Source organism: Spermophilus citellus (assembly GCF_964194105.1).
Source record: "Spermophilus citellus genome assembly, chromosome: 2".
NCBI lineage: Eukaryota > Metazoa > Chordata > Mammalia > Rodentia > Sciuridae > Spermophilus > Spermophilus citellus.
In genome coordinates, this window is record NC_138183.1 from 129,710,258 (window position 1) to 129,728,750 (window position 18,493).

The 18,493-nt window shown below is 42.3% G+C and overlaps 1 protein-coding gene across 3 annotated transcripts in view; it reads left to right on the top strand.

Annotated features, from left to right (window-relative positions):
- The window catches only part of KCNJ1 (potassium inwardly rectifying channel subfamily J member 1), a gene marked incomplete at both ends in the record, with an annotated part of 28,460 nt that extends 12,758 nt beyond the window's left edge, over positions 1 to 15,702 (top strand). The window contains 2 exons of one of the 3 annotated variants that reach the window (XM_081281215.1): positions 6,583 to 6,618; positions 14,563 to 15,702. In XM_081281215.1, the coding sequence (XP_081137341.1) occupies positions 6,583 to 6,618; positions 14,563 to 15,702 (1,176 nt within the window). Of the gene's footprint in view, positions 1 to 6,582; positions 6,619 to 12,403; positions 12,440 to 14,562 lie in introns of those variants that run through there. The other 2 variants (XM_081281214.1, XM_081281216.1) reach the window with 2 other exon arrangements.
- Positions 15,703 to 18,493: the final 2,791 nt, after the last annotated feature.

Here is an 18,493-nt window from a genome sequence, read left to right on the forward strand (position 1 = left end):
TTTATGCTGATCTCAACTTGGAGCTCACAGTGACCAGGTGCCAGGGGGCCAACTCTTCAGTCTGTGCTAAGCCCCACTGTTGACCTCTTGGCAGTTCCTAGAGGTCTTTCTTCAGTCCTGTCTTCTCGGGAAATATTATTAATGGGGGATATGTCAGGGTTCAAACAGTGTTGAAAATAAAACCATTGCTGAAAACGGTACTGTTACTGGGAGTGTGGAGGAACTAGAAAATTAAATTAGGAAATGGCAGTGTGGGCTAGAAGGTGTATAATTTAGGTCTGGGTAGAAAAGTGAGACAGACATGTCAAAAAATAAAGGAGGAAGGAAGGAAAGAAGGATGGGGCAGGATAAAAAGAAAAAAGGGAAGGAAGGAGAAAGACAAAACTTGCTAAAAGACCTGGGGTATTTATTGCTTCTGAGAATTCTTGATGACTTTCTCTCCCCCTGCCACCCTCATCTTCCAGTCTTAATTGATTATATCAGGAAATTAGCTCTGTAAAAACCTCAGGCAGGCTTCTTAGGGACAGTGACAAGGCAGGAATTCAAGCCTGACTTGGAGACTCTGTGGGGAGCCTGCATGTGGTCTGCAGGTAAACAGGCTTTCTTTCTATCTTTCTATGGGGATTAAGGCTCACAATGTGATAGGGCTGCATTTCCCTGAGTTTTTTCCCCAAACCCATCATGTATTTATGATACTTAATATAATCTAAGTCTGGTCCAGATAGTGTGTCATTAAGCAGATCATTATGTATTATTATTATTATTATTTTTTTTTTTTTTTAGGTAGACAACTGAAAATAGAGGGATGGTGGTCTGGTACATTCTTGCTTGCTTTTGATAGTGGCCCTTTTACAGGAATCATGCAGGAGTCCTGCCCTGACTCTGAGAAGGGACTATCCTCTGGCACTGCAACGAATGTTTTTTTTTTTTTTTTTTTTTTGTCATTCTCCCTAAATTTGGAGCGAACACCAACTTTCTACCAGGCTGTCCATTCAAGAAGGCAGAACGGTCTCCCTCCCACTCCTATGCCAATCATGCTTTCTGCCCCATCCTTATCTTTCCTGAGTGTGGGTGGGGTGGAAAAGGAAAGGCTGGGATAAGGGAAATGTGGAGCAAGAAAGGGGTTTAGGTGGTCCTATGGGATTCTGACTTCTCTGAAGTAGTGCTGTGTCCCCAGAGATGCCGGTTTCAATGGGATTAGAATATTAATTCCGCTAACTCCAGAATACAGAGAGCTATGAGCAAGGAACAAAAACCCTGGAGAAAATAGAAATCAAAGATGTATTGAGAAAAGAAGAGAGGAGGGAAAGTACTAAACTGAGTTCTCAAAGAAGCCTAAGGGAGGATGAGCGTGAAGGGCACTGGGGAGCATATGCGCACGGAAGACTGAAATGTGGTGCAGTGGCTAGGGTCAACGCCAGGTGAATTTCCTTCCACCATCGGAGACCTGAGGCCCTGGGACTGTTGTGCTGGTGGGAAGTAAAGGCCTTCCCGCAGAGGATCCTTGGTGGGGGCCGATGGGTGGAAGTCCATTGGCTCTCCTTCTCTTGTCCAAGTGACCTCCACCTGTACCCTGGAGGAGAATTCACACATCCTGGGAGAAGAGATATCTCTCACATGCTAGCACGGCTTCTGTTGAGGAGTGAGGGTTAGCAGAAACATGCTTTCTGAACTCGAGGGTTCTTATAAGGAAGAAAAGAATTTTGCTGGAGTAGCTTCTAGGATCACAGGATCACACTTCCCTAGCAAATGTGCTAGGGAAAGGCAGTGCCAAGTTCAGCCCAGGTCCCAACAAAGGCCTGAGGGAAGCAGAATGAGGACCGGAAGGGAAGTTTGTAGAATCGCTGCCATGTCACAGGCACTTCACGTGTGTATTTCTTTTACACCAGCTTTATCCAGATATAATTCCCATACGTATAATTCACATTGGGAGTGCACATCAGTGGGTTTTTTTTCTTTTTTAAGCATTTTCACAGAGCTACACAACTATCATCACAATCAACATTAGGATATTTTCATCACCTGCAAAAGAATCCAATCCCCATTAGCTGTCATTCCCCATCTCCTCGGCAACCACCTGTCTTTCTTTCTCTATAGATTTGACTAAACATCTCATATTAAAGAAATCAGACAGTATCTGGCCTCTTTCATTTCACATATTTTTTTCAAAGCTCATCCATGGTGTACCATGTACCACTCCTTTATAGGGCCAAATAATATTCCATTGCATGGCTATACCTCATTTATTGATTTGTCAGTGGGTGGCTATGTGGGTTGTTTCCACTTTGGGGCAATGAATAATGCCGCTATAAACATTTGTGACTTTTGTGGGGACATGTGTATATTTCATTCCGTCTCCATAACAACAAAACCACTATAACCGACTCATTATCTCATTTTGAAAAACTGCAGCTCAGGGAGGTGAAATAACATTTTTGAAACTGAAAAGCTTCTCTCCACTTGCTGTGACTATGGTAGAAGGGCAAATAAGGGAGAATAAAGGGGCATTTTGCTTCACCTTTCTCTGGTCGTTATCCACATGATTGGGCAAGGAGGGCATGAATGAGTGAGCCTGCGTCACTGGCCGCCCGTGGTAGGCACTGCTGCTTTCCCTCTGGAAGTGGGTCTGGGGGCAGGGGGCCATTTGCCTAGCCCTGGCATGGCTCTGAGTTCTGGAGGGATGTCCCCTTCCTGCTCACCCTCTTTATTTCAGTGGCAGACATGAGAATAGGTGCAGAGCTGCTCAAGTCTCTTGCTGGGGTCGCCTTGAGAGGAGCAAGATGGGAAGTCTCTGTAGCAGGGCCCCCATGCTGAGAGGGCTCCCCAGGGTGGGCTCTGCGGAGCCCACACCAACTGCCAGCAAGAAGAGCTCCTATGAGAGGAATCCAGCATGTGCCCAAGGACAACTCTGTGGCATGGAACAACAGGGTCACCCAGGCTGCTGGCTCTGCTTCCTTCTGGCCCCAGGGTTTTCCCAGAAAGTTCTTGGACATGGAAGGGTAGGTGACGTGCCGCCCCATTAATGTGATTTTGATGGCTCCGCAGAACTCAAGCCCAAACCGGTAATCATTGACCCTCAAGTCTCCCTGAAGCATTGCAATAGAATCTACAGGAAGGCTGGCTCTCCAGCAAATCCACTGCCCTATGTTTTATCCTAAAGCCTTGCCCTTCTTGTCACCTTTGCGGGAAGTGTGATGCTAGTGCAGCCTTGACACTGGTGTAGAAAAGCCCAGAATTAAACGCAACACAGATAAAGACATGGCTGGATTCTTTCATTCTGTGCATGGCTGGAACTTGAAAGAGAAACTAGAGCTGGAGGTCATATTACTGAAGGTGTTAACAACTTGATCACTTCCTATATCCCATTGTTGTCTAAGCTCTTTCTGTCCATCTGTAAGATACATATGAAGGTCCTCATTTTTCAGAGGAGGAAATTGACACTCTGTAAGACTATGTAGCAATCACTGTTAACGCTAGTAAGTGACTGACTTCAGATTCAAACCCCCAAACCTACTTCTTACATCCTGTCTAGTAGGTCACTTGATGGGGGCTATGACAGGAAAATTTTGAACAGGAGCTAGAATGTGGAACTAGATGGTACTTAAAATCCCCCTCTGAATCCAAGAACTGGTGTTCCATGCCTCCAACCTTGCATGTCTATCAAACTGGGTGGTTCCACTCTCACTGCCTGGATGCAGTGAGATGGACACTAGTCCTAAGTCCCAATACTCAAGCTGGTTTTTCCCCATTTTGTGCATCTCAAGCTTGAGAGTTCTATATATTTTCTTTAAAGCAAAGTGTATTTTCTTGTTGTAGACATTCCGTATGTTCAGGCCTCCTGTCCACATGGAATTCATTCCTGTCTGGGTTGGAAAGACTGAGTTGATGTAATACCAACTCAAACCACAGAGAACTAGAAGGGTCAGACTAATAACAGGATCTCCGCACACACCATAAATACAACTTTTTATAAACATTTAAATTTTCACTAAACTGCAGTGCCATTTGAGGTGGGTGGCTCAATATGTGAAATTTAAGAATAGTGTCATTACAGATGGGTCCAGTTTCCAGAACAACAACCTCCACCCAAACACACATACTTTTACAAAATAAACAAGGGGGAGGATGAGTATTTGATTTGCAAAAATTATTCTTCATTTTACAAAAAATTTGCTATAGGATTCCTTTAAATACTTAATATTCTATTGTGTATGTAACATGACTTTACTATACACAATTTCTGTTCATATACCATCTTCTGGGACATACATACTTTTCAATATAAGATTATATATTCAAAGTAATGACGTTCTTTTTAATAGTATTGAGAATAAAGATGAGCAGACTATGGATCATTTAGTCTTCAGTCCTAAATTCATTAGAAACTAGAACATACATTAGGGTAGTGACCTTCAGGAAGGTCTGGATTGAGATTAAGAGAATGGTCTAAGAACCCGAGTTAAAATCAAGTCCACCAGAGACAGATCTGACCCTTTGACCCTTTCCTGTGTGGAAGGCCCTATTTCTTCCTGGCGCACACTGATTAAAATTTTACTCAGGATTCTGTAGGGACCTGTCCTCTCTCTCTGTACAATAACCATGTTTGTTGTGTTTTACTAGGGATCTTCCAGACTGGGTCTTCACCTCCATCCTGGGTCCTGACCAAGACATCTTGGCAAATTCCAAGCCCAACAGCTTAAATCCCAAAGAGGGCAGCTCGTGTTGGCCTTATCAAGGTTCACTCTATATGAAACTTTGAAAATCATCTCCTGCACCTCTTCAGACAGAGGCAGTGACTTGAATTTCATGTTGACTTCTAAATAAGAAACCCCTTGGACATCCCAGGCTACAAGAAAGCTGGTAAGCATTTGATTGGGTGAAGCCACTGAGGCAAAGCCTGTCTTCCAATCATCTGCCCTAGCCAGGTTTTACAGAGATTGATTCCCACCATTAAGAGAGCAGCATTAAACTGATATTACCCTCATCATGTCCCCTTTTGAAAAATCAATAATCACTCTGAATCTTCCTTAACTTCAATGAGTATTTCTTTGACAAATATTTATTGAGTTTGTGGTCTCTGCCTAGCATTGGAATAGGGAGGTATCAGTGGAGGACACAGTTGGTATTGGTGCCCCCAGATCAGCCCAAAAGTAAAGGTAATGTTAAGATTATTACTGTTCATGCTGCAAATGAAAAGTACAGCACCATTAAATATCACACAGAGACATGCAGATTGAAATGGGGGTGGTGGTCAGGAAACTCCTCACTCTTTGAGAAGCTGACATTTTAAATTTCTTTTTCAGAAATAACATTTTCACTGAAGTCAAGAAGTCAGGTGGGTGTGGGGAGAAGAGAGTGCCTGGTGACCTCAGTAGGGGAAATAACATGGGAGGCAGGGTCAGAGAGGTGGAGTGACTGCCCAGCTTCTTAGTCAGAACCAGGCAGGACTGGACCTGTGGACATGTGTCTTCTTGCCTTTGTTCCTCTGTCAAAGCTGGGCCTGCTGCTGCAGCCCGTGAAGGCAAGGGCCTTGGCTCACTGCCACTACCTGGTTCTCCTCATCCAGCAGGGCTGGAGGGCCTCCATCTTCCCACAGTAACCGTTGTCATCAGAATAAACTTTTGACATCAGAATAAAGATGCCAAAAACATACCCTGTAGAGATTTATAGATGTCTCCAAGTGGAAGATGCCTTTCCTATAATTTCAGGCTATTGCCTATAGTTTTCTCAAAGGACTACCTGTAGAAGCTTCCAAAAGAAGCATAGTGCTTCATGGGATAAGATCTTCAGCTACATCCCTAGTTGCCCCTTAATTCCATCATCAATACTATGACCATTTTGGAACTCTGAGGCCCCTCTAGTGACATCAGAGCCTGTGGTCTTCTCCTCCAATGTACACCCTTGGGTATAATCCAGCGTACCCTGTACCTTCTGCCTGCCCCACCTCTTCTCTCCACTTCTTTTGGTGCATTTGAATATGCTCTTCTTTGTCTGTAGAAACCCATCCCCTCTCCAGTAACCAAGTCCTCCTTGTCCTTCAAGGCACAGTATCTAATAAGAGTTTTATTTCTTGCTAGTTCTTTCCCTCTGATGTGTTCTCTTACATGAAGCAAAGCAATATATGAAAAGCCATCATTTCTGAGGTATAGCAAGCAGGTGCTAATAAATGTATGCCTTCTTTTCACATTGTTTACCAACTATGTGGAGTATGCCATAGGGCCTAAAAGCAAAGCCTTCTCCATCAGGTGGATCCAGATTCTTCTAATTTTTGATTTTTTGTCCTTTTGCTTTGTGACCTTGGGCAAGTTGCTTATCTTCTCTGAGCCTCAGTTTCCAGACTCTTAGAATTACTCTGAGATCTGAATATGATATTGCATGTCAGAGATTTCACACCTGTGCCTGGGCAACTCTATTCTTTCAGGGCCCAGAATGTCACTACTAAAGAAGGGCACTATTTGCATTGTGCTCTAGGGGTCGCTGTTCACACAGAATGCAGCTGTGCAACCCCTGGAGCTGGCAACAGGATACAGATACCCGGAGACTTTTCTCAGTCCTGCTCTTTCCAGTCATTCGTTTTGAGCTATGCACCTCCACTTTTTCCTTGTCTTACTGGAAAAAGTAAGTAACTCTGGCACGGTCCACTCACACCCAAGAAAACAAAGTTTCCCCTTGGTAACATGCCATGCTCTATTAAGTTTAAGAATAATTCTTAAAAAATCTTTGGAGGAGCCAAGTGCCTTCAACTGTGCAATTTTCTCTTGTTCCTTAGGGCTCTCTCACTTTTCTGCCACCCTCCTTAGCCCCCATGGCTGTACTACTCTCTTTAAAACTCAGAAGGAGGCAAAGACAGTGTCCCCTTTCTGTCCTTCTTTGCATAGTTGTGCCATACTAGCATTTTCAAAAGAAGCAATTATGAAAAACAATAGAAAATGACATTGGAAAGGCACACAGAATAAATGTTCAACTTCCAAAGCATTATTTTCTGACTCTATATAAAATGCACACTGTCACCAAAGATGAGTAAGTCCTCTGGGACACTGTCCCTGGACGGATAGAAACATCATAGCTCCCAGTACTTCCCCCTGGGACCCATGAAGAGGTACAGGTTTTTGTAGTGAGAGTTTAATTGTCTCAGGCTAAACAAGAACCTTGGTAAACAAGTTAGCTAGATGGAATTTAAAATCTGAACTTAAAGATTCTAATTTCTTTTAATGACTTTTTGTATTTATCTGGGTTATTTCCTTGATTCTTCTCATCTTCATTCTAAGTGTATATAAGCATGTATGACTTCTGGAAACAACCAAAGGGATTGGTTCTTACCACTTGGCTTTTACTATCTCTTAGTCCCACTTCTTATTTTTTTTATTTTTATTTTATTTCTTTGGTACCAACCATTGAAGCCAAGGGTGCTTAACCACTGAGCCATATTCCCAAATTTTTTAAAATTTTGTTTAGAGACAAGGTCTCAACAAGTTGCTTAGGGCCTTGCTAAGGGCTGGCTTTGAACTTGTAACCCTCCTGCTTCAGCCTCCCAAGCCACTGGGATGACTAGCATGTGCCACTGTGCTGAGCCACTCCTCTTCTTTTGTTATGTGCTTATGACCTTTTGTATTGCCAAGGTCCTATAGTCAGTGATCACCAGAAACACCCTGTATTTGGGCAAATTGGGCTTTTAGCAGCTAGTGAGAACATGTGCCATGAACATCCTTAGGAGTCTCACCAAGGTTTAAGTAGAATTTATGTTTGATTTAGGTGACTTGGGCAAGGTCTAAGGAAGCAACAGAGTGCTTTGGATTAAGTGCTGTCAGGAACTGGGGGGGTAATTCTTTAGAGACGTTAATAAATCTCATTATCCAGAAGGAAAGAGAATTGGCATGTTCTGGGTAAAGATGCATCAATCACTCAAACTAGCCAGTACAGGGGGATTTGGGGTTGTTTTCTGGTTTGAACAACAGTCATGTTTTTGTCTGTGTTCGAACAAGATTACAGAGAGGGCTTGTTTTCATCCTGATCCATCATGGTCAGAGTGGTCTTGCCTGATGCTGATATTTGTGAAGTTGTCTGTCTTCAATATGAGAACAGCACGATCTTGCCTTGAGTGTCAGCCCAGCTCCCAGACGGCAGGGGCAGCCGTCTTCTCTTCACTTCTTCTCTTCTTCTCTGAACACACGTATGGCTACTGATTCAGGTCAAACCGGAGTTAATGCCTATGGCAAAAGAGGAACGGCATCGTCCCTGGGTACCATGCCTCTGTTTAGCTTTGCCAAGGATATTCTCTCCCTCTGTCTCAGTCCTACCTTTCCAAGATAAGGCTTCCACCTGGATTATAGACAAATCCTTTATTAAAACATGTGTGCAATTCCTAGGTCTTCTGTTCCATACTGGAACAGCCCAATTCACAGACACATTATGTGGTCAGAACCTTAGTTGCCCTCTCTTGAAAGCCTTTTTTCCTTTTTGCTCTGGTCTCCCATACAGCCCATTTCACTCTGCGTGATCAACCCAAGGTGGCTGTGGAGTTAGTGACAACTGGTTAAACTTCTGTACTAGTTTAAATTTGTGAACCAGTAATAACAATTGCCATTGTTTATTGCATATTGTAATGTTCCAGGAACTTTGCATTTAAATCACACTGTGACTTTTGCAAGTCTATTATTAGAGCCATTTCACAGGTGAGGAAACTGAGGCTGAGAAAGGATAAGTGGCTTGCTCAGGTCACCTGGCCATTAAATAGCAGAGATAGGGTTCAAGTCCATGTCCCTGCTTACCTAACCTGGTGCTCTTTCCACTCTGCCATGCTACCTCTGGTTGTTATCTGTGCTGGGAACAGTCCTGGCCCAGGTCTCCTCTTTTCTCATGATGCCCCATGCATAATATACCAAGTTTTCCAGATCATGCCACCGAGACCAGCTGGCCCTGGAGATATCTACAGGACACAGAGTGCCTACAAGAGCGCCAATACCATCAGACCTTGCGATTCCCTAGCTTTTGTTGCCAGCTCCTCCTCTTTACAAGGAGGGAGGGGATAGGGAAGGCCCGCACTGCATTTAGACCCCAGATACACTGACTTCACAGCAGAGAGGTGCCCTGGCACCTACCCCAAGGAAAGGTGGAGGATTCCCCCAGTGTGTTCTCCAATCCAGCCTGGAAGAGGCTAGGAGCTCAGGTACCTCTTTCTATACATAGGAGGCCAGGGAAGATTGTTTCTACCAGCCATGCCAAAGTCTATCTAAAAAGAGCCCCGGTGACCCCAAGTGAATTGCCTGAGAAAGAGAGTAGAGATAACTTCTCTGGCATTCCAATCAAAAAGAAAATGCCATCCTCTGTCTACTATAGACTCTGGATGTGATAGGGGCAATCCAGGGAGCTGGATGACTTGATGCTCCTTGATGCTTCGAATATTTGCAAATCTAGCTGGGTGACTGTGATCCAAAAGTTCGAGATGGTTTTCATAGAAAACTGGAAGTCTTCTACTGTTGAAGAGGACAAGCTCTACACTCAGCCATTGGGTCCCCTCTTTGGTGGCTGCCTTAACACCCTGGGTGTCAGTGCTTTCAGCAAACCTGCTGTGTTGCAATTAGTAAACTACTTTTCTGGGAACAATGTGAGAGCAGGAATTCTTATTAACTTCTTCATCTCCAAGCACAGCACCTGGTACATAGTAGACGTTCAATAAATACTGGTTAAGAAGGCAGAGATTGTACCCAGTAATCCCATTGAATGCATTGCTATGGAAGGTCCTCAGGAGATATTTGTTGATTCAGTTGACTCTTGGCCTGAAACAAAATAGTAAAATTTCACAGAAACTTGAATTACTTTTGCACCACGGTTGCCAAGGGACTGCACAAAATCATTTGACGTCTGCTTTCAGGCCACATAGCTCATATTTCCTACCTCTAACATAAAATTTTGACCCTCAGAAATGTCCTGAAGTTAACTAAGGTTGTGTATGAGCTGTGAGAGGTTTAGCTAAAAGGCAGACATAGTCCTTTTTTTTTCATTTTTATAGAAAAATAATAGCCTTTGTAATTCTAAGTCAGAGGTAATAAAAGCAGCGCCTGGGTTTCCCACCCCCTCTCAGATACAGTGGCTGCTAAGCATGCTGGGAGTGGAAAGGTAGCAGTGTAAGAAGTGCTATAAGAAATCCCCAATTCACAAGGGCTTGTTCCCAGAGAGATGCCTGCAAAACAGCAACAGCAACAAGAGCCAGCCCTAGGTTCTTCACATTTTAGCCATGAGCATCAACTATTGGTACCTCACTTAAAATAAAGAGGGTTTGGTTGAAGTGGATGTTGCCTGCAAATGAAGCATGTATTTTTACGAAGCATGTGTTTTTATGGAGACAAGGAGATTCAGGAGAAAGATATGTTAGTTTTCAAGAATTTGAAAGGTCTGAAACAGGATGCTTCAGGCTTATTTAGAATTATGAATTGTCCCTAGAGCTCAGCTAGATGAGTGTTCTTTACACCAGTGTCTCCTGTACATCTGCAACAAAAATATAACAAATGGCTCTGGAGCGCTGAGTGACTAGACCCTTACCAGCCCAATGTCACAACGCCCCTGGCACTCTAATGACATGTTTTCCTGGAACTTCTCTCAACTTCTTTGTGCTTGTTTTCTCCTGTCACTCCTGCCTGAGTCAGATACACAGTTAAATTCAGAGTGACTACTGCCACGCACGGGAATGCCTCTCCTAGAATATCTGTATTAGAGAGGGAGCCCTTTGGCTTCCAAGCAATCTGAGTGACAGCAAACTCCTCATTTTGTACATTGATTAATGTATTCATCAGCGTTCAATAGATATTTATGGAGTTGTGCTATGTGTGACTTCTGACACATCTTTAGGCCTTGGGCTTGGTGTCATTGCTCTGCCTCTCAAAACTGATGGTCATCGGAGTGCTCCCACTATTACATATCATGGCGACATCACTCTGCATTTGGGTGTTTATGGGCTTATCTGCATTCCCACCCCCTACTCACCAGGGAGCTGTGTAAAGACAAGGATTGTGTCTGGTCGACTGCCTTTGTAATGACTAGCACAATGGCTGGCACACATAGTCACATCAAAATATCATTATTGAACAACAATGGATAAATGTATGCATACATAAGTACAGTGAGTTTGCTGCCAGTTGAAATGTTTTCTCAGAGGCCGGATTTGCAGTTAAGAGGGATCTTGTAGAGAAGTTATGCCTTTTGGTATTATACAAATCTCATTGCGTTGTGATTGCTGATGCACTAAGCTCACTTCCCCATTTGTGAGTTCCTTGAGAACAGGAAGAGTTCTGTCATTGAAACCCTACAGAATAAGCACACAATCAATGTTTGAGAAGTGTACAAAAAGTCTGTTTTCTGAGCATGAACTATTTACACAACAAGAATGCTGGAGCATTAGAGAAAATGCGGGAATAGTGTAATCCACTTGTTTTTGTAGGCTACCAAGAATACCTTGATAAATATTAGCTAATGTGCAACCCTTTGCTTGCTATTTAGATTTACTGATTTCAATAGAAAGGAACCTAAAAACTGGCATGTCATATAATCCAGATACCCCCGTAGTTCATAAAATACACATTGGCTCTGTCTGTGGTTGGATTAAATGCCATTTTTTAGGCAGAGTAGGATATGTGCAATAATAGGTCTGCTGAGTGAATGACAGGTTTGGTTAGTGGATGAATTTATCCTGTGTCCTTGCATTTAGTACAATTCTTTTCACTCTTTGAACAAATAAACCAACAGCATTGCTAATCCAGTACATATAAAAAGCACCTTTGGTAAATGCCAGTTTTTCCAGAATAAACCCAACAATAAAGATTACTTTTAAATCTCAGTTTCTTACATAACAGTGGCTCTTGTATAGAGAGATTAACACGGTATCTTGTTTCTTCCTGGTGTGATCTTACTTTCATCTTGTGAATATGTCCCTGTTTATGTTTGTATATTCACCTGTATCTTTTTGAATTCTTGGAAAAATTCAGTATCTCAGCACGTTTCAGAGACTAAATAGGCTAGAAGAATGATGACAGTTAATTGTTTTGGGCCAGAAGTTACTTGGCACAACTTGGGAAAACGGCAGGAGAGCAATGGAGCATGGCAAAGGAGAGGTGGGCAGTCCACGCCTGCTGCCCAGGGACCTTAACTGGTGGTTTGTCATGTCTTAGCATGACGGTATTTCAAACCATGTGAGTTTGAAAAAATATATATACCCAGCTCAGGGCTTGGTCTGTGAACAATCACCTGCCTTGATTTAAAGCACACAGCTCTACTATTGAACCAAATGTTTTGAAGCTAATTAGCCTCAGACTCCGGGCTAAAACCTAAGATAAATTAGGCTGGGTCTAAAAGAAATCAACTTGCACAGAGACCAGTTCTCAACACCACCACTTCCTTGCCTGGAGCAGCCATGGATGCTTCGGGACAGAATTTGTTTAGCATGCTGGTAAGTGCAGATCGTCTGGGGAAAGCTTTACAGGTTGGTTGCTTTTGTTTCACTTCTTTATAAGTCCAGGCAAATGATGTTTTATTATTAATAGAGTCATGGAAACCCAAACTTATGAAAGATGTGAATCAGAAGGTACTTTACTTTACAGAAATATTCTTAACCCTTGAAAGTGAAATGAATCTCATGGAAGTTGATAGAGAAGAGATGGGTGTGGGGGGAAGAAAAACTCAGAAGCTAGTGTTTTAGGGGTTAGCTCTGAAGTTATAAGGAATGACAAAGAGAATGTGGATTCCATTGACAAATGTTACTTTTAGAATTATTTAAGGTGAGATCTGCTCTATAAAGAGCTTTATAAACAGTATGAGCTTCCATGCACCTGGGAGAGGGAGTCAGGCCCCAGAGGGGGCAGGTCAGGTTAAAAGATGCCTGTGCAAAGCAAGGAGAGTGACTAGGGAAGGAGACTATTTTCCCAGCTAAGTGCCTCACCTGGGACCATCCCCTAATCCTCTTTGGGGACTTGAGGTCAGGTAGGGTTGGGCCGGGGCCCTCTGAATGTGTGAAGGTTTGTTTGCTTTCTTGGTAGCCCTTTCTTGTTTATATCTTTAGAACCTGTCCTTTACATTTCAAATCACACTGTGGTTTTCTTTTTACCACCACTCCTACTTGGTGTTGGCTTCTTGTGTATTTACCTGAGCTAGGGCCATGAACAAGACACTGTGGAATATCACTTTTGTTGAAAAGGTATCATTAAGTCGGTTTCGCTTCCTAGTTTTATGAATAAATACACTTTTGAAGGGGGATTTTGAGATCTATTTTAAAAACATATTTGCATTTATTGAAAAATACCATGAAGACATTGCTAACTACAGTAGGCACACCTTGATTTTCTTTGGTGTAGGGGAAGAGGTAGTCTAGTGCTTGTGACCTCTGATTTTCACCACTGTTGACTGTTTGGGGAAAAGTTCCTTCACCATTTTACTGTAAAATGGAAGTCACATAAACATGTTATCAAAAAGAAACCATTGGAGCAGATAGTATTTTGGAAAGCTTAATGCATTCACTAAATTATTCCATCTACTTTGATGGAATAAATAACAAGTGCTCATAGACTGTGGTAGCAGCTGGGTTCTAGGAATGAATTAAACATGGGTTCTACCTTTATGGAGTATTATTTAAATCAGTGTTCACTGGTTCTGCAAATCTGCGACAGGGAAGGAAATGTGAGATATTGATAATTGCCCTCCTATTATTCCTTCTGGATGTCTTGGCAAACCATGGAGAGAGAGAGAAGGAACAGGATTGAGATCATCTGGTGGGCTCTGAGCTCTATTCTAAATTGTACTGATCATTTTTAAAAAAAGAAATTTGACCCACACTGTACTTGGCTTAAAGTATTTTAAGGTAATATAAGTTCAGTATAGAAAATTTTATAACTGAGACACACTGTGGTACACGTTTCCTCATGACCTTGTCCTATCCTGCCACTGGTTAGCTATATGACTTTGGATAAGTCATTTAAATGTTCTGAGTCTCAGTTTCCTCGTTTATTTGACAAATGAGAGAGCAGAATTGGATCAGGATTTCTCTTGATGTATGAGTCCCAGGACAAGTAGTGTTCAAGATAATGCAGGCAGCATATTGATGAGCATTTCTTTTTTTTCTTTGTGTATCACAAAAATATAAATACTGCTTCAAGCTTATAACTTCATAGAAATCATAGCTTAGCAGAAGGCTAAATTAAAGAAAAGGGGGAGGTAATATGAAGAATTATACCAAATAAATAAAAGTACAGGTCATAATTGGTCATTACAACCAATCATGACCAAACATTTTTAAAGTGTGTGACTTACTGAGGTCCAGAAATACTTAAACATAGGATCCCTTCCTTTCTATCGGCCCATAATTAATTTTATATTTAAGTAATATGGTCTTCCTATGAAAATTTTCTAGTGGAAACAGTATTGCAGTATCCAGAATAAACTTGTATCCAGCTTGCTCAAATGATCAGTAAACCAGACCTTTCTGAATGACCTTTTCATTCACTTGTCTTTATGTGAGTCAGTCAGTCACTGCTGCTTCAGACGTAATCTTATTTTTGTTTCCCTCTGTTGTGTTTTCAGATCAAATTTTTGACAGAGAGGATGTTCAAACATCTTCGGAAGTGGTTTTCCACTCATTTTTTTGCACCTTCTCGGCAGAGGTCAAGGCTAGTTTCCAAGGATGGAAGGTGCAACATAGAGTTTGGCAATGTGGATGTGCAGTCGAGGGTTATATTCTTTGTGGACATCTGGACAACTGTGCTTGACCTCAAGTGGAGATACAAAATGACTGTTTTCATCACAGCCTTCTTGGGGAGTTGGTTCCTCTTTGGTCTCCTGTGGTATGTGGTAGCTTACGTTCACAAAGACCTCCCAGAGTTCCATCCTTCTGACAATCACACCCCCTGTGTGGAGAACATTAATGGCATGACCTCAGCTTTTCTGTTTTCTCTGGAAACTCAAGTCACCATTGGATATGGATTCAGGTGTGTGACAGAACAATGTGCCACTGCCATTTTTCTGCTTATCTTCCAATCTATTCTTGGAGTTATCATCAACTCTTTCATGTGTGGTGCCATCTTAGCCAAGATCTCCAGACCCAAAAAGCGTGCCAAGACCATTACCTTCAGCAAGAATGCAGTGATCAGCAAGCGAGGTGGGAAGCTTTGCCTCTTAATCCGAGTGGCTAATCTTAGAAAGAGCCTCCTTATTGGAAGTCACATATATGGCAAGCTTCTGAAGACCACAGTCACTCCTGAAGGGGAGACCATTATTTTGGATCAGACCAATATCAACTTTGTAGTCGACGCTGGCAATGAAAATTTATTCTTCATCTCCCCATTGACAATTTACCACGTCATTGATCACAACAGCCCTTTCTTCCATATGGCAGCAGAAACTCTTCCCCAGCAGGACTTTGAATTAGTGGTATTTTTAGATGGTACAGTGGAATCAACCAGTGCCACCTGCCAAGTCCGGACATCCTATGTCCCAGAGGAGGTGCTCTGGGGCTACCGTTTTGTTCCCATAGTATCCAAGACCAAGGAAGGGAAATACCGAGTGGACTTCCATAACTTTAGCAAGACAGTGGAAGTGGAGACCCCTCACTGTGCCATGTGCCTTTACAATGAGAGAGATGCTAGAACCAGGATGAAGAAAGGCTATGACAACCCCAACTTCATATTGTCAGAAGTCGATGAGACAGATGACACCAAAATGTAGCAGTGGCTTTTTAATGGGAGTAAAGCAAAGTCTTCTAGATATCTAGTGACTATAAGTATTACAACGTAATCAACAGTTTAGGGGTATGAAAGACCCTTCAAAGTCTACCAACACAAGGACCCTTGAGCCTCATAACTGTGATCCTACAAATCACAAAGCTCTACAAGGTTATTGTATTAGCACACATGGTGCATTTATATTAATCTGGCATATGGAAGCCAGATAGGAGCTCATTTGGAATCTTGAATATGATTATTTGAGGTTATGCAATGTTGATGGGAACAGGCTAAATCATCAAAAGTCTTAAGGACAGATCAAAAGAGATACTTTTTAAAGTTTCTTTGAAGAAGTTAGGAGCTTTAGATAGGATCAGGGAGCAACCATATTTTCATTTTGATTTTACTAAGAAGAAAAATGTCACTTTCATTTTAACATGGACTTTTGTCACTGGAAGAAATTGTCTTTGGAGTCTGTGGGAAATGAAATAACCAATCAATGACAATAAGAAGAGACTGCTACACAATGAATGATTTGAGGCTCTAACCTTCTTGAACTCTGGTTGTTGGAGAATTTATCTGAATCTTGGTCACACTTATTTCAGGAGAGGCGAGGAAGGCACAGTCCAAGGACTCTGCAGGGCCCAAACTTGCTTTGCCTTATGGCCTATCCAGATGCTGAGGCCCCCACCGAACTTTGGCCCAAATGATATCACGCAGTACATTTAGACAGAGGCTAAATCTATTACTCAAGAATCTCAGTGAACATTTTCTTGGTAAACAGAATATTTGATATTGACCTTTAGGGAGAGGTTTTAATATGAATGTCTTGTTCAGTTTTCCACATGCATTATTTTGAATGTATCCTGGAAAAAAATGGAACTTGAAGCTGCTTAGGAATCAAAATGTTTTCAGTGCATTGATTAAATATTAAATTTCTGAAACCGCTCATGCACTGTCCAAAAGTGTCCATTAATATGTATTAACTACGATGGGAAAACTGGGGATAATACTCTTGCCAGGGGGGCTGGGGATGTGGCTCAAGCGGTAGCGCGCTCGCCTGGCATGCGTGCGGCCTGGGTTCGATCCTCAGCACCACATACCAACAAAGATGTTGTGTCCGTCGAGAACTAAAAAATAAATATTAAAAATTCTCTCTCTCTCTCTCTCTCTCTCTCTCTCTCTCTCTCTCTCCTCTCTCACTCTCTCTTTAAAAAAAAAATACTCTTGCCAGGGATGGACTTTCTCCTGGAAGGGGTGGGACTGGAAGGAGGAAGGCAAATAGTATACATTTGTTGTCTTGACTCCCCAAGAGTAAATGAGTTTGGCTGTAGACACACCCCTTCCGGTACAGCTCCATCAAATCTCTCCAGTGTGAGTCTTGGCACATATAGGGGCAGCTGCCAGCAGATGTCAGTAGCGACGGCTTTATTTTTCCAGGCCTGGGGTTGAGATTGTACAAATCTATATACACACACTTTAGTCCTTCTGACCCAGACCAGAGGGAATTCTGATAGCCTTGGGTTGTGCACCTTCTCTGTGGCCATGGCCATGGACATAACTGGCTCACAGGAGATAACTCAGTGCCTGTGAATACTTTAATATCATAATTTAATTTGCTGAGAAAGATAACAGAAATCAGATATCCCAAACTTGAAGAAGCTGCAATTCTCCGCTGGCCCATTGACATGAGGTTTTGTGACTCTGTGGCTCTTTGGCTCTTTATAGAATGGAAGGGTAATGTATTGATTCAGTCATTCACAACAGAACATGTTCCTCTGGTCTGTTCTGCTGGTTGGTAACATGCTTGGGGACAGCTGGAAGTGAATGCTCAGAAGCAATCCATCCCTTTGGTTGTTAAGAGAGCTTAAAGAATCCAACAGGAATCTTTGTGATTGGCTTTTGTTTCTGGGTTTGTCTACTTCCCCAAATTACTTTATTAGGATTAAGACACCCTGCAATTGGAGACCTCTTTTTAATACAAATTTTCATTGAACATCTAACAACCATTAAAATACATCCAATAAAACCCTTAGGAAATGGGATGTGGGCACATAACTTTAGATAGTTCTAGGGGAAGTTGGAAGCCCCCAAAAGCATAGAAAACTGTGGTAAGCTGAGGCAGAAGAATCACAAGTTTGAGGCCAGCCTCAACAATTTAGCAGGACTCTTAGCAAGGAGAGAGAGAGGGAGGGGGGAGGGAGAGGGAGAGGGAGAGGGAGAGGAGAGAAGAGGAAGAAGAAGAAGAGGAGGAGGAGGAAAGAGAAGGAAGAAGAAAGAGGAGGAGGAGGAAAGAGAAGGAGGAGGAAAGAGGAGGAGGAGGGTGGTGGGGGAGGAGGACAGGAGAGGAGAGGGAAAGAAAGAGAAGAGAAAATAAACCAATTGGGCATTTGGAGAGGGAGTTAAGAAGAACATGTGTGTGGGGCAGGGAGGGGTGGTTCAGTGAATAAAGAAAATAAATGGGAAGCAGATATCATCAGAAAACCAAATTTCTTACAGGTTAACGCCACTGCTAAAGGTAGGGGCTTTATTCCAATGTAGTGACATTTTTCCCAGTAGAACCTGACCACATCAATATTCCTATTGTTACAGGTGTGCCATATTATTATATTTGCTGACTTCTCCATTTCAAAAGCAATTCTATATTCATTTACATTAAGAAAGGGTACATTCTACAATATATTATTATATTGAAAGTTTTCCTTGGTACGATTCCCTTTGAATTGCCTAATTTATCTCTGTTGCTTTGGGGATTTTGACTTAAGAGACACCTAATCCAGTTTAACCTTCCTGGT